The 22,683-nt window shown below is 35.1% G+C and overlaps 1 protein-coding gene across 1 annotated transcript; it reads right to left on the bottom strand.

Annotated features, from left to right (window-relative positions):
* Nucleotides 1-3,445: 3,445 nt before the first annotated feature.
* LOC131661660 (protein CANDIDATE G-PROTEIN COUPLED RECEPTOR 7-like) lies at nucleotides 3,446-5,229 on the bottom strand. Its single transcript, XM_058931265.1, has one exon. It carries the CDS (start codon nucleotides 5,052-5,054, stop codon nucleotides 3,741-3,743), a length of 1,314 nt encoding a protein of 437 aa, XP_058787248.1. The 5' UTR covers nucleotides 5,055-5,229; the 3' UTR covers nucleotides 3,446-3,740.
* Nucleotides 5,230-22,683: the final 17,454 nt, after the last annotated feature.

Here is a 22,683-nt window from a genome sequence, read left to right as displayed (position 1 = left end):
AATCATGAGCACTTTGATCTCAGCTGCTTATCACTATTACTAGTCCAAAGTTTATGGAATTTGTGGAAAATAAGTCCTTGTCTAATGGGGTGAATCAAGATGGAGGTATGTAAATATTACTGACATTTGACAATTCATGGTGGCATGCTAAAATCTGCCATAAAAAATTGATACCTGGATTCTAGATCATGCCCCAGCCACCCTGTTCTCCTATTCAAGTTAATAACAGAGCTCAAATGATATCCCATTAACTTAGCTCCCCAATTCGTGTGGCTAGAGTTTTTACTCCTGTTGGAGCAAAAATAACCAGACATTTTTAATTTGTATAGACCCTAAACAGCCTTCCAAAAAGATACAGATACTTCTGTTGGATTGCAAGATCTAAATCCACGATCTGTTTCTCAGAAGCAAAGTTTGCCAGAATATGTTCGGATAAACCCTAAACAGAGTTCTGAGGTGGAGTACTTAAGTGAGTTGGTTCTTCCCCCTTGATTGCTAGCTTTTAAGGGAGAGTTCCCCAAGTGCTTGAGTACGAATCCAAATCTTGGCAGGACCCATTGAGGCTCCCTAACCAGAGATGACATATTGACATGACATGGATGATTAATCTTAAATCTTCCAAATGACATATTTAAATGTGAGTACGAAAGGTTGTCTCTTCTATATCTTCATCCATCCTTATCTAGCGATAGCACGATCGCTGATCTAGTTTTGAAAAAAAATAGGAACAATGTAGCTAATCAAACGATTCTTCTGCTATGGGAAAACTTCTTAGGGATGGTTACCTCGTTAAGGGTCTATTAGTCCACACATATTTTGTCGATAACATCCTTCTTTTTGACTAAGATAACTGGGCCTGAATAAGGACTGATACTAGGATGAATAATCCCCCAACACAACATTTCCTGTTTTCAAATTTCATTTTTGTGAAAATGAGGATATCAGAAGGGTGTCATGTTTGCAGGCTCTTGCTTCAACAATAAAGGAAAGTAATGATCAAAACCATTATTGGATGACAATGCCTGAGACTCCTTGAATACCTCTCTAAAGTCTTCTAGTAATTTCCCATCTCCTATTTGTAGCCTATGATAAGAAAAACAATGTCCCATCCCTAATGTGTGTTCTAGGTAATTCAGTTTTTTACCCACCCACAAGTTTAGTCCCCGCCAAGCTTCTTAGCAACCTTTTTAAACCACCTCTCACAACCATCCTTAAAACATTTCATGGTCGTGATCTCCCAATTACAAAAATTACACCATCTGAAGTCTATATAACCTAGCAATGTGTATGATATATGACTCACAACTAAATATCCACATTGTAGTGATTCTCTCCCATAGAAATTTAACCTCCACTGCGTTCCCCTTATGAAAGTTATCTACAACCATCACTTAATCAGATCCCTAGTGTCTCACAAAATTCTTGACATTAGAATATTACGAATACCAGCTCAGGTATAACAAGTTGTTAGTTGCTCAGTCGTTGGTCAAAATCAGATTTGTTGTTTCCCATATCTCATCCTCCCGATTCATTGTTTATAGAGAGCAGTGCAATCTGTTGATACTCAAACATCTCCATCATTTCACAAAAGGCCAACACACTACATTTCACTTCTTCCCCTTTAGAAAGTACTCTACAACCATCACTTAACCGGATCCCTAGTGTCTCACAGAATTCTTGACAATGGAATCCTATAGAATTACTAGCTCGGTGTGACAAGTTGTTAGTTAGTTGCTCAGTCCTTGACCAAAATAAGAATTGTTGCTCCCCGTATCTCATCCTCCCGATTCATTGTTTATAGAGAGCAGTGCAATATGTCGATACTCAAACATCTCCATCATTTCACAAAAGGCCAACCCACTACATTTCACTTTTTCTCCCCTTTCCTCTTCCCCAACTTTGAGTGCTAATCCTTCTTCATTCAGCACTTCATCCTCACCCAAGATTACAGAGTGGTTTGATTGATGTGAAAATACATCTATGCCTTAGTGAGCCACCCGCGGGCCTCCAAATGGACGTAGTTTCATGGTTATCTAAATCTTAAAATGTTACGATTTTACAATCTCACTCACCCTCAACGATTTAGATCTTAAGAAGAATTGTGTGTTGTAGTCAAATTATAAAAAATTAAAAACAAATGGTAAAACCATTGTTTATGTGCGATTGGCCACCATTACAGGTCGAGAAGGATCACAAGATACAAAGGCGCAACAATTTCGGTTTGGCGGCGTCCATTTTCCTACAAATACACTGCCTACGAAAATATCATGTAGAAACACTCCAAATATGTAGTATTATTTTCCGTTTTAGTAGTATGTTATGATTTTTGTTACGATCTTATGTTTTACAATTTTGCTACCTCCTCTCGATCTTATAAAAAAATTGAGTAGGACTTTCAATCTTAGTTGCGAACTAATGTTTTACGATCTTACTATCCCCTCCCGATCTTATGCAAGATCCCGATTTTGACAACCTTGGGTAGTTGCATTCTTTTAGCTACTAGGTTCTTTTAGCAACCTTGGGTAGTTTCATTCTTTTAGCAACTAGGTTCTTTTAGCAACCTTGCGTAGTTTCATTATTACTCTATGCTTTGGTCGTGGCCAGTGTGAGCTAGAAGATTTCATCCTCTCTCCTCCACCAGAAATTATCGATTCCCTTTCTCCTTCAAGTAATTTGACAAGTTGTGAAACTTATTGATATTGTTCTCCTTCTCCATTGTCTATTCTAGATACGCAAAAAATTGTAATAGATCCTAAACTTTGTTCATGGCAGTAACTAATTGAGACACATATGATGGAAAACAGGTTTCCAACATCTGATGAATCAACACACGATTTTTTTGGACATACAATTGTTATTTTAGGAAAGCAAACCAGTAATATGATTTCTAAAAGAAATACAAGAGAGAAAAAATAAATAAATTGTAGGCGTCTCTTAATCTCTTCCTCCAATCTCTTTCTTTCCACTGTTATAACCAACTTCTTTCTCATCTATGTGACCCTTGCTTCTTCATACTATAAACTTTCTACATTCTACATGCTTGCTTAACCAAGTAGCGCACATCTCTAACATAATCAACATGTCACAACAATCCTAGTCTATCAACAACAAGCATTAACTTTTTGGGTGGAACAGGGCTATGCCACAGATCCTGCTTGGGTCCAGTAATTTGTTTCAGACAATTCTCTCCCTGCTTCCCCATATGAAACTCAAGATATCCAAGATTTGAATTTCCCATTATTTGAAGAATCACAATCATTACCCTACAATTACTTCAGCATAGCAGCCGACATGGTATTCCTACATCTACCTCTAAATAAGCAGATCAATTATATGATTGGAAAGTTTACAATGACAGACTATTAATGCTTACTTCAAAATTACAACTCTAGAGCTAATGGTTGGAAAATTTAAATGCAAATTCATGAATTTGCAAATACAGAAGTACAAAGCTGAAAGATAATTAGAATAAAAGCAATTGTGGCAAGAAAAAAAGTGTTTGCAAAATATCAGTATGAATACTTAGACAGAATATATTGTTCACAGCACTACACAAGAGTCTAAAATATTTATAGCACAATGATTTATGAATACCAACTACTATACCCATAAAATGTAACATTAAAATTTGCAGTTGTCGTTGTGATGAAACCTGAACATTGCTGAGCAGCAACCAACGTCTTCAACCATCTATCTACTCTGGCAAAACCTTAATCTGTATCAATTTCTTTGCAGTGAAATTACAATTCAAATTCATCTTCAAGCTTCAACGCCTCAGCAGCAGCCTCTTCCTCTTCATCATCAATAACAAAGTAGGGATTGTGAGCCTCTGGCTTGAACTTATACCCCGTAAACATATAGAAAGCAAGCGTAGCCAACTCAGCAGCAACCACACTAGTCCAAGAGTATCGATACGAAGTAATAGTCTCCAACGCATAAACCACAACCCTCGTGAAGTAAATGTAAAAGATAACAACAACATAGTAATGCCTGAAGAGAGTCAACTTCATCAAATTAACAGCAGCTTTTCCATCAGTCCTAGCCGCCTCACGAAGATTCTTAATAGACCACACAATAGGAAACAGCACCGCACAGCAACAAACAACATCAACAAGGAGGAAAATCTGTTTCCATGTAACCCAATCATGACCATAAGGTCCACTCTCATCAATAACAACCTGGGCAATATTAGCAACAATCTGAAGCGGAATCACAATCATAAGAACCTTCTTCTCCTTATCCTGAAGGAAAGGTTTCAAAAAAGACCAACCAGTACCAATCAACACAATAAGAGTAAAAAGCGAAATCCCTTTCAGAAAACTAAACATGTAGAACAGTATATCCCAACCATGAGCACTTCCAGTTCGCTTAATATACGATTTATCTTCCGCCTCACACAAGAGATTAATAGCCTTCAAAATGATAACAGCAAGCATAAAATAATGAATCCGAAACGCTGTTAACCGTTTTTTGTAAAGAACACTAATCCAAACAGCAGCGAGAGTAAAATACAGCAAAGAGAATAGGAAATAAACCCTAGGAAGAATGGTTCTCCCAGCAGATAGATAATCACGGACGTTACTTTTTCCGTCAAGATTATACATCGCCGAATCAACATCCATAGTAACTCTAAGCTGCTGCGGATGACAATTAGCGAAAACGAGATTATACTGATCCGCATCGGTTTCATTGTAAAGCGTGTTGAACGAATCTTTACCGTTGAGAGAGTTAAACGTGTAAACCGATTTAACAAGATCCGATTGAAGAGCGCACCGAATTTCACCGTCTTCGAGCTGCTGAAGAACGTGGAGCCATGAATCGAGAGTGCAGAGGAAGAAACCGACTTTCGAGAGATCGAGATTTGAATTGGAGAGTGAGATTTTGGAGACGTTGAGTTCGAGACGGCCGTTGTGCGTGAATCCGAATTGATCGAACGGAACGATGGGACGGTCGTCGTTTCGGATCTCGGAGAAACGGATCTCGGAGAAAGAGGAAGGGAATATAGAAAGTAAGAGGAAAATTGAAAAGAGAAACTGAAAGGAAGAACGGTCCATCGATAAACCTTTCAGTTTCGGATCAGATCTGGGAATTGAGGGTGGAGTGTCGGTGAATGAAGGATGCAGCGAAGTAGTTAAGTTGGAATTGTCACCTGAACGACGCGGTTTGTTAATTTATTTGCTAGTTGTGTTGTTGTGAGGTCTATTTACAGACGAAAATTCTATGGAAAAGTTAAATTCTATGGAAGGTCATTAATTTAATCTTTTTGTCCATGCCCGTTCCGGCCCGCAACCATTACTTCGTCATTTCGTGGAAGTTATACATATTTCTTTTTTAATTTAATTTTGATTCAGAATATGAATGTTTAAATTTAAGAAAATAATATAAGTAATAAATTTGGAATAGAATTTCAAGAGACGATTTTAATAATTAAAAAAATCAATTTTTTTTAAATGATAATTTATTGTAGATTTTTTAATTTAGATTTCAAACTATGTATAATGTAGATATTTAAGATTTCAAAATGCTATAAAAATTATAAGATTTACAAAATTCAATAACTTTTTGTTAAAAAGTAGTAGGTAAAGAAATACTTTAATTTCTTTGCACGTTAGTCTAAAAAGTTCAACACACTCCATTCTTTACTACTACCATTCAATGTGTTACTTTAGGTGTAACTGAAATAAAAAAATTTTAATATTGACGTTAGGATTGGAATTAATTCATAAAATTATATTGTAAAATTTACAAATTAATTCTATAAATAAATTTTAAAATTAATACGAGTGTTAGTTTTAAATAATAAAACAATTTTTAAACAATGATATTAATTTCATATTTTATTGTAATGAAGCTTAATATTTTTTTAAATAACATTTCTTACCTATTTAAAGTTAGAAGTATTTTTCGGTTAGTTTCAACGGGGCTGCTTTAAATAACACATCTCTCCGCTTCTTTTCTGTTTGGTGGAAGATGTGTTCAGTAAAAGTATTTCTCAGTTAGTTTCTACGAGGCTGCTTGATTTGATTAAAGGTCCTAAAAATATTCTTGTTCCTTCACATACGTTATATGCAGACGACATATTCATTTTTTGCAAAGGCAAGATCTCTTACATTAAAGCTCTCACGAATCTTTTTTTGATTTATTTCGAGGCTTCGGGTCAAGTGGTTAGTTGCTCTAAATCATCGATTTTTGGAGGCTCAATGTCTTCTTCGAGGCTTAATATTTTAAAAGAGCTTACTGGTTTTAACTTTGGATCAGCCCCGTTTTCATACCTCGGAGTTCCTATCTTCAAAGGTAGACCCAAAGCGACTTATCTCCAACCAATTGCAGACAAGATCTTGTGTAAGCTTGCCTCTTGGAAAGGATCATTGTTGTCTTTGGCAGGGAGAGTTGAATTGGTTAAGTCCACAATCCAAGGTATGCTTATTCACTTTTTGTCTATTTACGCCTGGCTGGTTGCTCTGCTTAGAGATATTGAGAGGGCCTCTTGAAATTTCATTTGGAGCGGAGAAATTTCTAAATGTAAAATGGTTACTGTTGCTTGGAAAAATGTATGTAAGCCTTTGTCGGAAGGTGGTTTAGGTATTCGCTCGCTGGTTGCTCTCAACGAGGCCGCGAATCTTAAACTTTGTTGGGATATTTTCTCTCCAGACCAACCTTGGGCCCTTCTCCTGGTTTATAATTGGTGCGGCAGTCTGCAAGCGCAGGAAATGGGGGATACCATCTTAGACGACAATCTGCTTGTGAGCAATTTCATAAGGAACCAGCACTGGGATCATTGTGTTAGCTCTCTCTCGGCCTCATCACAGGTTTGAATTCTTAAAGTTCATATTACTTTTGATATCAGACCAGATAAGTGCATTTGGAAGTCTTCTGCGTCGGAAAATCTTAGTCTCAAAGGTGCTTATGATTTCAAAAGAAATTGGGGACGGAAGAACAGCTTAAGAGAAGAAACGCTTCTTTACGGTCAATGTGTGGTCTCTGTCGGCGTGAGGAAGAAACAAATATGCATTTGTTTTTCTGCTGCCATTATGCAGCTAGCTTATGGTCATGGCTGCGTTCGGCTTTCTCTATCCCTTTTGTCATCAAAGATTGGGACTATGTTTGGAAGATCTTCAATAAGTCTTGGTCTGAGCAGGGGCTGTTGGTTTTGAAGGTGGCAATTACATTCCTTTTAAATACTGTTTGGTATGTTTGTAACTGTTACAGATTTAATAACAAACTCCTCCCTGTTTCTTCTTCCATTACATCTATTTTGTTGGCTTGTTCAATGGCTGGCAATAATGTAAAGGCGGTCTCTCATCTTAACATGCATGATTTTTTACTTCTGAAATCCTTCAAAGTTGTTATTAAACTGCCTAAAGCTCCGAGGATCATTGAAGTTCTTTGGAAGCCTCCTCTGAGAAATTGGATCAAAATTAATTGTGACGGAGCTTCTCGTACCAATCCTGGTATTTCCGCTTGTGGCGGTATTATTAGAAATCATATTGGTAATTTTATGGGTGCGTTCGCTCAGTTTTTGGGTTTATCAAATTCTCTCATTGCCGAACTCTCTGATGCTATGTCGGCAATTGAGTTCGCCAATGAGAAGGGTTGGCATAACCTTTGGTTAGAGTCAGATTCAATGGCGGTGGTTAACGCGTTCAAGCCGCATTTTTCGGTCCCTTGGCAAATTCGCAATAGATGGATTAATTGTGTTAATATAACCTCGAAGATGTCGTTTATAGTTTCTCATATTTTTAAAGAAGGAAATAGTTGTGCAGATCCCCTCGCTAACTCAGGTCTTACGATTACAGACTCGATTAGATTTAACTTTATTCCCCTTTATTTGAGGGCAGATTTTGTGAAGAATAGACTAGGTTTTCCTTTCTTCAGGTTCAGTTCTGGTTGAGAGGGTTTTGGCCTAGTCCCCCCTCTCTTTTTGTACCACTTTTCTTTTATATATAACCTCATTCAAAAAAAATCCTCCATAACTTGACATATTCTTGTTCATTCTCTAGTGTTTGAACAATATATAATTGTTTTGATTTGGTTCGACGCACTATCCACCAAGGTTTAATATGAAAGATTGTGGACCTATGTTTTACATGTGTTGTTGTCTATAACAGTTAGATTATCATGATAATTTTGATGATGATAACACAGTATGTCAAACGATATTATGAGAAGTCTTTATATGTTAAGAAAAATTAATGATCAAGATATTCTATCAAGACTTAGGTGTTCTTCTTAAGATCAAGATATCAATCCAAATTCATTGATGACAACACCTAAGATCAAATAACATCTGGTAAAGTCCTTTGATTATCTCCTGTCCAACAATCACTGATGATGGCGTCTATCAGAGAAGTTATATAAAGTGTCATTGGTTAGAAGAATCAAGTCTTAGATAAAAATAAGAAATAAATGATGAAACAAGTAAGGGATCATGAAGCTTCAAAGTCATGAAATAGAAGAAGTGTGAAACCTCGCATAGTCCTTGTTTACTGGAAATTTTGGTAAACAAAGATAAGTTTGATTTCACTTAAGAGATTAAACTCGAAAAGATTCCAGGACGAATTGTACAAAAATCATAAGTTTGAAATATATTTGATAATGAATGTCAAAATTAAAAGAAAAGATTGAATGCAATAAATGAAACAAAATAAAGGAAAGTTGAATTTACAAATGGAACGCAAATGCATACATTGGTTCAAATTACTCGTTTTTCGCTAACACTTGGATACTTTGAGTATATAGACTTTGTGTAAAATTGTTGATCTCTAATCCTATAAACATGAAATACTTATATACTAGTTCTAGCGTAACCGTCATCAACAGACGATTAAACGACAATTGACACGTCTCCGTCTCCATGCAAATCTCACTCTTGACAAGCTTACATGTATCCGCTAATAATTGTTTAATATTATCTGTTTACATCTTGCTTCGGCAAAGCTTGCATCAAATAGTAATAGCATTAAACTAAAAGTTCTCTAAATTCCACTGTCTCAAAATTTGAAGACTATCTCGTCTTCGACTGACACCTTATTGAAATTCGCCTATCGACCAAAATTCCAGTTATATGATCGAATATGACCTGCTCGATTGGAGTTCAACTCAAGTCGATTTTATTATGGTTATAAGACTTTAACTCTTCTAACCATGTTGTATCGAAAAACACGAGGTAACAACCACGTGTCTGAATGGTTTGTTAAATGTAAAGGTATAAGAGTAATTATTGAATTACTAAGGCAACTCACACACATACAAACTTGAAAATATTTTAAACCTCTCCCAAACTTTCTAAAACACCTTAAAACATCTAGTAAATCTATCAAGGTTCATTTGAAATTGACCAAAAGTGTTCCTAAACATTTGGAGAACATTTGTACATTCCCTAATCAATTAAGGGATTAGTTTGGTATATTATAGTAATGAAAAAGTATCCTTAATTGATTAGAAATACTCTTAATCGGTTAAGTCACATAATTGTTGTAGGGTTTCTTTTTTAGGATGTGGGTTGTCGTTTTTCAAAGTTGTTAATCGATTAGACCATGGTAAATCAATTAAGTCATTAAAATTCTCATGGATCTTTTTTCATTTTAAGCCAATTTCTCTCCTATAAATATAGAACTTCTCCTCATTTATTTGACATACCAGAAATTAAATTTTTCATTTTTTTCTTTCTCATTTTTATTCTTTTCTACTTCAATTTTTTTTCTTTTTATCCTCTTAATTGGCTTAGTGCTTTGAGAGTGAAAAACATATGTGATAGTAGTTTTGGTGTTGTGGAATTATTGTAATTTATTAAAAAGGAATTTGATGTTTCGTTCTTGAGATTAACTAGTGGAAATATATGTTTGGTTTTTGAGATCATCTAGTTAAAATCTCTATTTGACTTATGAGTCCACCTTGTTAAAAGTTTTTTTTTGTTTGGAGATTAGCCTACTAAAATCTCTTGTTTGTTTCATGGAATTAACCAATTAAAAATCCTCATTTGGTTGTAAGAAATTTTTTGGGAATAACTTATGAAAAACTCACATCTTTAGTGGAACTCTCGAGAGAAAACTCTGGAAGACAAGAACAAGCTGAGTGGTTAAGTTGAACTATATATATCTTTGTTGCATGCTCTCTTTTCCTTATCTCCTTTTTTCCATTGCTTTATTTATTTTTCTTAATCTCTTCTTTCTTTGTTTCTTTATTCTATTTTGCTGCTCAAACTTTTTTTAATTAATAAAACTAATTTTAAAAAAATGTATAAATTTAATTTTTAAAACTGGACAGCTTTTTCCATCCAACACAATTAACGTCCCTTTTGTGTTTAGAGTCATCTAGTCAATAAGAATGACTCGGTCAAATAAAAAAAATCAAATTTCTCATGAGATTAGTCTGGCCCTTGGATAAGAGGAATCAAGATCAGTGAACATCCATTCTCTAGGACTTCGGTTTCTAAGAGAAGTTTTTAGGGGCTTAAGCTTTAGAACTATGGAATAAAAGACTAATGATAGACTCATATTCAGGGACACTTTATTCTAACCCAAAAACTTCTCACATACGATCGTTGGTGATTTGAAGGTCAGAGTGTTTGCAAGAACTTCAGACCTAAGCAGAAGGACGTTAAGGCATTCAGTTGAATTTACCTCAGACCTCAGTTAATTCCCTTTGTGTGAATAAGAAAAGTTATTACAGGATCAATAAGTAATGATTTTGTAATAGATAACGATAATGATTCATTAATAGATTCAACCTAAAATTTAACAAAACACAAGTCTCTACAAAGAAAACAACGAAATGTTGTTAATGTCAAAAATGCGTTACTTCTGTTTTAAACAAAATGGAGATGTTGGATTAAAAATTTGAATTAAACTTTAAAAATACAATAAAATTTTGTGGCAACTCTTACTTTTATGAGTTAAGTTAATCAATATTTTAAACTCTAATTTTTTCCGCCGCTACATAAAATTGGTGACTTCACTAGGGATACTACATTATCTTTAAGTGGGTTAAGCCTATTTTTGTTTATCTATGTATCTTGTATATGTATATATTATTGTGTGCTTTGTCTGTTTGTTTTTTCTTGTTGGTGCTTGGTGGTTCCTCTGTGATGAGATAAGTCTTAATCCAGACTTGAGAGCACAATGAGATATGAGGTGGTATGACCAATAGTTGCATGTCTGGAATAGTCCTAAACATGAGCAACATATGGTGGAACCCCAATCAGTGGAGGCCTTTGATAAGTGCCAAAATGTCGATATTTTGAGTATATATTTGTGGCACTTATCGATTCTGTTCTTATGGTTTTTGTAATAAAATCCTAACTTTTGTGTAAATATATGCATACTTGTGTTTTTGATTCATTTTTATACCAATTAATAGTTTTCCATTCATTTTATAGGTATTTATGCATATTTGGAGCATTGAGTAATAAAGACCAAAGGCTAAGCTTCAAGAATGCAAATTTTACCAGTTCATCAAAGAATAAGGTTCAAAATAAGGATGATAAAAATCATCAATTTGGTTACCATTTAGTCATTATTGGATAGAGCATTTAATAAGTTTTTCCAACGCTTCGAACTGGGCGCGAATCGGAGTTACGATTCTCGAGTTATGGCGAAAACAAAATCTGTTTTTTTCATGACAGCAGAGTCCGCTAAGCGGGTCTCTGTGCCGCTAAGCGAGCTGAAGATTTTCAGACTTGTTAAAAAGGGAAAAATCACATTTTTAGGTCATGGGTTGGATATTTTTGAGTCCCAACACCATTAACTTCATTCTTAGAGTAGGATTAACTTAGAAAACAACACTGAGTCATGCACTTGGAAGATCGGAGGTGGATTTCTCATCAAACGAAGCTGACAATCCGCGAGATGTTTGGTTTATCTCTTCTATTCTCTGTGTATTTATTTGTGTTGGGTTTGTTTGTATAGTTACTCGAATCTTATGTATATTTACCGATTAGAATGTTATATTTAACTTGCTTTATAAATATAACATTCTAATCGGTGTTAATGTTATTCTGGATTTTTGCTCTGTGTTGGGAATTTGGATCGCTTTAGAGATAAACTTCTTAAATATTTATCTAGGATGATAATCTGTTGGTTCTGAACTCTAGAGATAGATTTAGAGCTAGCATTCGGTGTTTGTTTCTGTACGTAATGCTTTCATGTTTGAGTGGCGTGCGAGAGATTGCCGACGCGAGAATACGGAGGTTCTCGCAGCTTCGCGTTAGAGATAGCCTTAGTTGTGAGATGATCTCGTTTGTGATCCAAAGATGGACGCTTATGTGAGAGATACGTGATAACATAGATGAGTATTGTAGGTTGAGTATAATGGGTCGGTAAGTTTACATTTGTGAAGAGTGAATAAATTTGCATGCCTGATAAGTTATTTCTCTTCTAAGAATGTGTCTATTCTTTTTATGTCCATATCTTTGTTTACTTTTCGTTCATTCAAACCCAAACTCGAAACCGTAGAAACTGTTGAATGGCATCTCTCCATCTATGAGGACGATAATTTTCGGATCAATATTTCCAAATCTTTTGTTGCTTGCCGCTATGCCTGCTTCAACAACCTTATGGAAGGTAGTACTTGTTTTTACGAGCAGTCGTAACAACGTTATTACTTTCAATTTTGAGTGTCCCGAGAAGCTGAATGGCCATTAGAATCCCTTAACCCATCTTAGCCTTTTAGGATGTAATGCAAAAATAGTTCAAGTGCAGACTTGAACCAGTTGTCATGTGATACTACACTCGGACGAGTTTCTCTTAAGAGTATTATTGATCTGTGAGCAGTCACTAAACCGGTAATATCCAAAAGATGGATCGTAGACTCTAGGAACTTTGTAGAACCCGTTGTATACGTACAATAATCCCTTAGTACATACCTTTGTGCGCGGTTCTGATCCTTGACTCCATGCTCATGGTTCCCCATGTGCCTTTGCACTCTTTACTTGTTGATCTTGTCATGCCGCATTGCATTAGACATTGCGTTTGCATTGCCTCATTTGCATACATCCAGCTGGTCCAGAAAACGTATTCCTATTTATCTTCATCTTCAGAGTTATCTTCCTATTGTCAAGCTGATTCCTTGACATTTATAGAAAATTCAAGGTAGCTCTCGGAGGATCATGGATCAGTTATAGCAAAACCAGACCATACAAGAGCATCTCTCCATCCATGATGGACATACCTAGTCTAATGACACTATTGAGTATCATCGATTTGCATATGCCAAATCCTCAAAGGGAAAGTCTGATGATGAATTTTGAGAAGCCAAAAGTTGTTGATGTTGAAATATATCGTATGCTTGATGAAAGGCTTAAAGTTGTAGAAGAGAAAAATACTTATGGGTTGGATGTTGTTAACATGTGTTTAGTTTCAGATGTGGTAATACCTCAGAAGTTCAAGATGCCTAACTTTGAGAAGTATAAAGGCCTCAGCTGCCCAATGGATCATTTGGTGATATTTTTCTGAAAATTGACCTCCCACATTCAAAATGACAAACTCATGATTCATTATTTTCAAGATAGTCTCTGTGGGGCATCGTCGAGTTGGTACATGAAGTTGGAAAAAAGTTGTATTCAGTCATGGAAAGACTTAACCAACGCCTTTTTAAAGCAATATGAGTACAACTTGGACATGGCTCCCGATCGCATACAATTACAAAACTTATCTCAAAAGAGCAATGAATCCTTGAAGGAATATGCACAACGGTGGATAGAATTGGCAGCCCGAGTACAACCACCACTCCTGGAAAAGGAACTGATCAATTTATTCATGGATACTCTGCATAACTCATTTTATGAGAAGATGATAGGTTGCGTGTCATCAAGCTTTTCTAACCTGATAATAGTTGGTGAACGCATTGAGAGTGGCCTCAGAAGTGAAAAATTCCAAGATGCTTCAAGTACTGATGAGAAGGAATCCCATAACAGTTCTCAAGGGGAAGAGGAGAGTGAAATTGATACAGCCTCAGAATATTACCAAGCTCCATCTCCAGTGCCTTACCCATATATAGTAGCAGTTCAACACCAACAACTACTTCATGGTCCTCAGGACAAGCATCCTTTACCTCGATGTCAGAATCAATAAGCTCGAAATCCAAACAATCAGCATAGGCATCAGAATCTGCATAAACCTCAGGGTAAACTGGAAAGAGAGATTCGCCAATTCGATCCCATTCCTATGACCTACAATAGGGATGACAAGCACACCCGCACCCGCGGAGCCCACCCGCACCCGAGCCCGAGTCAACGGGTGAAAACCCGAATTGATTGGGTTTGGGTTCGGGTGCCACCCAAAATTTCGGATGCGGGTTTGGGTAGTGTGAAACCCGCACCCAAAACCCGAAATCACACCCGCTTATATACATATATATATATATATATATATATATATATATATATATATATATATATATATATATATATATATATATATATATATATATATATATATATATATATATATATGAGGAGAGATATATTTACTCCAAGAGTAAGTTATTGTAACTTACTCCACATCTTGACCATTAATTCTTTTCAATTTAATGGTTAAAAATAATAAGGAATATTTTTCTCTCTCCACATTTAATTACTTATTATTTTTAACCATTAGATTGAAAAGAATTAATGGTCAAGATGTGGAGTGAGTTACAATAACTTACTCTTGGAGTAAATATATCCCTCCTCTCTCTCTCTCTCTCTCTCTCTATATATATATATATATATAATATTGTGGAAAGTTGTAAAAAAATTGTAGGAAAAATGTATTTTATGTATTTAGCTGTGGGTCCGGTTTGGGTGAAAAAACCTGAACCCAACGGGTGTGGGCGTGAGTGTTATTTTGCCACCCGAACAAGATTTGGGTTTGGGTTCGGGTTCGGGTGCCGATTTCGGGTACGGGTTTGGGTAGTGTGAAACCCGCATCCAACCCGACTCGTTGCCATCCCTAACCTACAATCAATTATGGTCTCATTTGGTCCAAACTTCGTTGATAACTCCCAAAAAGACTAGAATCATGAAGTCTTCATTTCCTGCTTGGATCTGCCTCGGGGTGTTGGGAGTATTGACTTTGTTGTTGGTATGAAGTTTGATAATCCACTTGGTAAGGGTATTGTTATTGGTATTTGGGTTGATGATGATATTGGTGTTATTCTTGGTACTGAGTTTGGTGTTGGCTTCGTTGGCGTGGTTGACGTTAACAGTGGTTGTCATGATACTTATTAATCAAACTATAGACTGTATTAACCAAATTTGTATACACTATTAACCAAAATTGATTTAGAGAGAGAGAGAGAGAGAGAGAGAGAGAGAGAGAGAAATATATAAAAAGTCAAAATTAAGTATGTCACTGTTCACCATATTTGTAAATAATAACATATAATGTAACGTAGAAATTGAGTGTCAGAAGTACCGGTGTTTAAAAATATGGTTAACTGAATTGCATTGGACCATAAAAAAATTGAACTATTTAAATGGTTAATGAACTGAACCATTTATTTTAAACAATTCAAATTCAATTTAAAACCGGTTTAGAACCAGTTTCTTTTTATAAAGTGGTTTAATTATATAAATTATTTTTTCATAAAAAAAAATTCAATAGAGAAAAAAGTTATGAACAAAAAAAAAAAAATTTTCAAAAATTTTAAAAAATAAATAAAATATTTGAAAAATAAATCTAAAATAAAAAAAATTCATTATCTCAACTGCTGCTGTATAGTCTATGTCTATGCTTATTGTGTTACTACAAAATATAACTAAACATATTATTTTTTCCCTTCTAATAAATCAAGTATTGAAAGTAGAATTTTAATTTAAAAATCAATTATTTTTATCCGATTGGAATTTTTTGTAACCCAATTATATTGCTGAACAAAACACTTCAGATAAATAATTCATGAAAGCCCAAACTATTCCCATACCAACAAAGTTTTCTATTTTGTATACTAAATATATAAAAATAATACACCTTTAAAATGGATAATATATAAAATAAAAAGTGGTAGAATGAAAGTGTCTAAGATGATTGATCTACTCATAAATCTTATCCAATTTATTTATTCCAAATCCATAATAGATTCTTTTTAAGATTTTAATAAAAGGATTTTCTTCTCTCTGATTTATGGCATGCTTTGTAATAGTTGAATAAAAAAGTAATCTTATTATAGAAATAAAGAATACTTTTCAAAAGAGATTCAAAGTTGTTTTCATTAGACCAAGCCAACTTATAGATATTTTGATTTTGATTGATGACATTTAATTTTACTTTGACTTTGGTTTTTAGAAAAAGGTTAAATAAAATTCTCATTATTTTTTTTACATGGTTGAATAATTCTTCTCACTTTATTTAAAAATTTTAAATTTTTTTAATAAAAATTAAGAAAAGTAAGAAATAATATCTTGAATAAAATAATATCAAATATTAATCATAATCTAACTTTAAAATTGTATACATAATATTATTTGACGATGTAATTGAAGAATAATTATTATTTAAACAATAAAATTGTCTTATAAGAATCGGAATTTAAATAGCCGCTATGAGAATTCCATAATATAGTGTGTGCTTATCAATTAAACATATGATATGTTATCAATTGTTAATAGGAAAAAGATATTTTTACAGTAGTTTTAAGAACTACTCTCTCCGTTTTTTTTTAAGTATAAGTCGTTTTAGACTTTTCACACAAATTAAGAAAAATAATAATTATTGTATGAAAATGAGAAATTATGAAGGTTTTTACAAAATTATCATTCATTAATGACATGTGGAAGATAAATTTATATAATTGAAAGGAGAGAGAATAATAAATATTTAAGGATATAATAAGAAAAATAACATTAATTATTCATTGGAATTGTAAAGCGACTTATATTAAAATACAATTTTTTTCCAAAACGACTTATAATAAAAAACGGAGGGAGTACACCGTATAAGTATACACAAAATATACTATTTTTAATTTTTTTATTAATTTATACTACTTTGGTTTTTGTGTAGCCAACACTTTTCTTTATTGTCACATACGGTGTGCATATGGTGTAAGAATATCACAACTCTTGTTAATAATGTGTTGTATTTTTTTTAAGGATAAATAAATGTCACCCCCTTTCATTTAAGCGAGTTTTTGGTTTCCCCCCTATTAAAATTTTGTTTAAGGTTACCCCCTTATAAAACTCAGATTACAAACCCACTAACCCCTAAACTCATGTTTCGCTGACTTGGCCCAGTATAATCCCTGTTGGCATTTTATTATTTGCTGACATGGAAATAATTTGTTTAGTTTTGTTGTCAAGTCATACAGATTTCAAAGTTTCCAATATACATTCAGATTCCACCCCCCCCCCCCCCCCCCCCCCCCCCCCCGTGAATGTTAGGGCTAATATTTTGTGGAAGAAGGCGATTTGGGTTCCGGTTTGCTGAAGACGATGCAGAAGAAGACAAAGACGATGCAGAAGAAGAAAACGAAGACGACGCAGAAGATGAAAATGAAGACGACGGACGAGAACGGCGGTGATGATGGGGAACACAGTCAGGTTAGTTTCAATATCTTGTTATACTGGATATTGATTAGTTTCGCATGTACAATATTTATTAGTTTCGCATTTTATTTCAGAATTTGCCAATGTTTAACGTTGTATTCCACCATGGAAGAGGGTTTGTAAGAACAGGTGATGGTGAAATCGTATACAGGGGTGGTTCCTCAACAACATTTTATAGGCAAGACATGAAAACGTGGAACATGAGTCAAATTCGTAATATGGTTAATGGGTGGGGATACTTAGATGGGTCCTACAAGTTGTGGACTAGAATCACTGCGATTGATAAAGATTTTTTTTCAAATCAAGAGTGATGATGATGCCTATTTGTCTGCTTATGTTGTTGGTGAGCAATTGGATGGGGTTATGTTTGTTCAACATGATGTAAGTGAGGTAACATCTAATGGGAGACCTATATGTGTGAATGAGTTTACTGAATTGAATGAAGATGTCAGTGATGAAGATGTTGTTGAAGGATTGAATGATAGTGAGGATGAAATGACTACTTCTCTTGTAGATGGTTTTGGTTTTGATGGACCTGATGTTACTATACCACTTAGGGAGGGCCCAATAATAGCTGGGTTGTTACCTTGTTCCAACAAGAAGAAATTGGAAGATAAGGATTATGTAAGTGAGGAGTTAGATAGCTCAGATCCAGATAATTCTGAGGATGAAAAAGGGCCTAAGTTTGAGAAGTTTAGAAAAGAGCAATTTAATAAGGAATTTAAATTTAAGTGGGGTATGCAGTTTAATTCCCTAGATGACTTTAGGGAGGAAATTCGTGAGTGTACAGTTTTAAATGGGAGGAGAATAAAATTTGTGAAGAATGAGGGGTACATGGTTAGGATAGAGTGCAAGGCTAATTGTGGGTTTTCCATGCTTTGCTCTAGAGTGGGCCAGAAAGAAACTTTTGCCATAAAGACTATAAATGACACCCATGCATGTGCTAGGGTTTTAGAAAATAGATCTGCAAAGTCTAGGTGGGTGGCCAAGTATGTAGTGAAGAAAATGCAAACAACAAACACAGTTAGGAACTCTGATATAATCCAAGACATGAGGCAAAATCACTCAGTGGGTATAACTATTGGAAGGGCTTGGAAAGCAAAGTTGATTGCTAAGAAGATAATTGAGGGAGATGTAGACAACCAATATGCTAACTTATGGAGGTATGGTGCTGAGCTTCAAAAGGTACATGCTGGGAATACAATGAAGATTAACATTGATAGACCAATCCCAATTATTCAGCCAAGGTATGGTTCATTTTATTTTTTGTTTTGATGGGTGTAAAAAAGGATTCATAAATGGTTGCAGACCATTTTTGGGGTGGATGGGTGCCATTTGAAGAACAAGTATGGAAGGCAATTGTTGATAGCTGTTGGCAGAGACCCCAATGACCAGTATTTTCCTTTGGCTTTTGGTGTTGTGGAAACAAAAACAAAGGAGAGCTGGAGATGGTTCATACAGTTGTTAATGGAAGATGTTGGTGTAGACAAAAGACATGTGTTTATTTCAGATCAGCAAAAGGTTAGTATGAACTTTATAAATCCTTAACTCTCTAATATTTTGTAGTTTTATAAGGTAACTGAATAGTATCATTATGACAGGGTTTGGTAGCTGTTTTCGAGGAGATGTCAAAAAAAATTGAGCATAGACTTTGCTTGAGGCATCTGTATGCAAACTTCAAGAAGAAGTTTGGAGGAGGTGCATTGATTAGAGACATCATGATGGTGTCATACCCCAAAATTTTCCCTCTTCATTTCATCTTCAATGATTCAAGGTTCAAGGGTTTATTCAAAGCAACATTCTCCTAATCGAGGACCTCCTAAATTAGGGTTTGCACTTTATCAAAAGAGTTTGAATCTCTAAGGCCTCAAATGGATCTCAAGGTGTCTCATATGTCTCAAAGCATCTCCACGTCAAAAGTCAAGCTTCAATTCCAAGGATTGCTCACTCAATGGCGCAGATGACCCACAGTCGACTACCTTGACCTAAAAGTCAACTATAGTCAAAATACAGTCAAACTTCAAGACTTTTGATCAACATCAAGTAGTGGAGGTTATATCCATAATTTGATCAAAGATTGATCATGATCCATTAATAAAAACTCAGAAATGAACAATTTCAAAAGGTTCAAATTAGGGTTTTCATAGGAGGAAGTCAATGCAACTTTGATTGGTCATAACTTTCACATGGAGTATCAAAAATTTCCCAACCAAAGCCTATTCTGAAGGAAATTGGATTCTCTATAACTTTGTCTCTCACAAGCCAAGGCCAGAAATGCTTCATTTGGGAGATATAGCGCAAAAGATTATAGGTCCTCCAAAAAGTCAACAAAAAAACACCTTTTGGGTCAAAGCTCATAACTTGAGAAGGGAAGCTTCAATTGAGATGAAACCAAAAGGGTCATTTAAAGGACTCTTTAAGCTTTCTAAAAAGTCCAAGAACACCTCAAAATGATAAAAATTGAGCGACATACAAGTCGCAGAAGTTGAACAATTTTGAAGAGGTGCATGAAGAGAAATGCTTGTCAAAATCAATTTCCCTCCAAATGGGCCCAAGTTCTTTTTACCTAAACTTATTCCTAAGCCCATCCATGGTCTCTAAACTCATTTGCACGCCCCTCCCTCTTTTATTTAATTTATTTTTGAATTAATTCGATTAAATTCAATTTTAATTAAAATAAAATGCAAAATCAAATCAACAAATGCAAGGCTTATTATTCAGCATTCTTGAGGTCCAAGATACTCATAAATAAAGGTTAAAATCAAAATATATGATTGGGAGAAGATTGATATAAAAGTGGAAGCTTTAAATGCAAATTTTGAAAGATTGAAAATCAAATATCTTCTACATTGAATGCAATATATTTGTACACAAGTTTTGACCTAATGGAGGTCCCTATATATAAAAAAATTCGTTCATGTTATTAGGGGATTTTTTTGGCCAAGAATAATAGGGTTTCAAGCTTCCAAAGAATTCTAAGAAACTAGGGCAAGCAAGAGTTCTTGTTACAGCCACGTTCATTCCATTCCAGTGGTAGCATCTCCTTCCTAAGCCTTCCATGAACTCATGCTAGCCGGTCTTGAAGTCTCAAAGTGCCCAGAATAGCGCGTCTGAGCTTGCACTGATTGTTTATGTGAGCTGTTGGATTGTTTCTGGGCGATTGAATCAGAGGTTTTACATGGGAATTGCAGTCCACCATTGTTGCACCGTATTGCATTGTGTTGCTCGTATCTCATTATCCAGGCCAAACCAGGACTAAAGGACTATGCCATTGGATTCAGAAGGTATTAAATCATTGATCTGGGTTTTTATTTCATGGAAAACGATGCGTTTTCGGGGGTTTTAGGGAGGCTGCAGGTCGGAGAAGACGACCGGAGTTCGTCTCTGGCAATTCTGTTTTCTTTTCAGGCGGCAGTGGCGTGTCGCATGATGATTCGTCCACTCCATATGGGGGACCCGTTGACTATACGTGGCGTGAGGCGTATGGACGGTCAACAATAAAGCTCTCTCTCTCCGCCAATGATTGGTAGTAGCGAAGCCAAGTAGGCCCGATTTGACCTTGTTGTTTGATTTTTCCATTTATTGCACAATATAATATTTATTTTTTCTGGGGGGATATAATTATCAGTTAAGACGCGCAGCATAGTTGGGAATTAACAAGCGGACGAAATTCCAAGGGCCTGGGTTCGAGCCAGCGCATAGCATCAACAGGGGACCATGGTGCAACCTCGCCTCACTACCACTTGATCTCCTACAATCCAAATCTAACGCTCCTCAACCTGCAGGCATACCATACTCCCTCAAAGGCTGCCACACAGGATTACTGTCTAGGTTTTTTTTTAATTCTTTTATTAGTTTTATAAACTTGTTTTATCTTTATTTTCTATTTTAGTTTTAGAATTGAATTTAGGGTTTCTTTTATAATTTTAATTTAGGATTTAAATGATAAAAATAAGATTAGGCTAATAATTGACATTAGGATTATTTCCCGATTGTTTTCCCGATTATTCAATTTATTTATTTTAATCAACCTTAATTATAAAAATCACATAAACCCTAGGAAAGTTCATTAGTGCATTAGGGTTTGCCCAATCCCACTGGCCACTTGGCCAAAGTATTAGGAGATTAATTTATTATTTGTTTCAACTAAATTAATCAGTTGCGATGGGTAATAATTGATTATTTAATCATTTAATTAAAAATAATTCAAATAAACTTATTTTGCTAAAAGGTTTTAACCAAATCTATTGGTTACGATGATCAGCATTTCCTCTGTATCAAATTCGTTATTAGTTGTAATCAAACCTATTGATTATGAGAGATAACGATGAAATTAATAAATTAAATTATTTAAAATACATTCATTTGCTATTCGTGATAATTGAATCTATCGATTAGAATGGTTAGCAATCCTTCATTCAATCCGTTAACTATGGTGATCAAACCTATTGATCATCACAACTAACAGTAACATATTAAACCAGGGTTGTACGCCATTTAAAACACTCAAACGCATCTCTTCAATACTGCGATTTTCAAAACTACGATAAGGTAATTCAAAATACCTTGCGAACTTCGCATTTCAAAACTACGATAGGGTAACTCAAAATACCTTCAAACCACCCTCATATTAAATTCTAAGGCGTACAACCCTGCCCCGAACTACGTAGACTCTGATCCTCCATAAGGAGGTACGTAGGCACTTGGTAACAAGGCGAGTCCCCTTCCTCAAAATCTCACTTTTCCCCTGTTCACTTCCTTAGCTATTAAACCTTAACTTCTAGCCATAAACCTTTACCTTAAAATGCAAACCTTAGGAAAGGGTTAAGGGTGCCTAACACCTTCCCTTGACCTGATTATAATAATCTTACCCAGATCTTTATACTGCGTAGGGTTTCCTATTTGCCCTGGTAGAATAGGTGGCGACTCTAAAAACCTTAATTTTTAGGGCAGGTTGCTACAGATGGGAGCAGCCAAAGCAACTTACTAACAAGGATGGCAGCAAAAGATGAATGAACTTAAGGGAGTAGATCCAAAGGCTTGGGTATGGTTAATGGGAGTGCCTACAAAATGTTGGTGTATGCATGCTTTTAGTTTTTACCCTAAGTGTGATGTACTAATGAATAACATTGCTGAGTCTTTCAATGCAACCATCTTAGTAG

This window comes from Vicia villosa, linkage group LG3 (assembly GCF_029867415.1).
Source record: "Vicia villosa cultivar HV-30 ecotype Madison, WI linkage group LG3, Vvil1.0, whole genome shotgun sequence".
Taxonomy (NCBI): Eukaryota; Viridiplantae; Streptophyta; class Magnoliopsida; order Fabales; family Fabaceae; genus Vicia; species Vicia villosa.
This window is presented reverse-complemented; position numbering and strand designations above follow the sequence as displayed.

Bases quoted from the DNA above. Each gene is read 5' to 3' on its own strand.
- LOC131661660 (XM_058931265.1), bottom strand. From the start codon at position 5,054: ATGGACCGTTCTTCCTTTCAGTTTCTCTTTTCAATTTTCCTCTTACTT.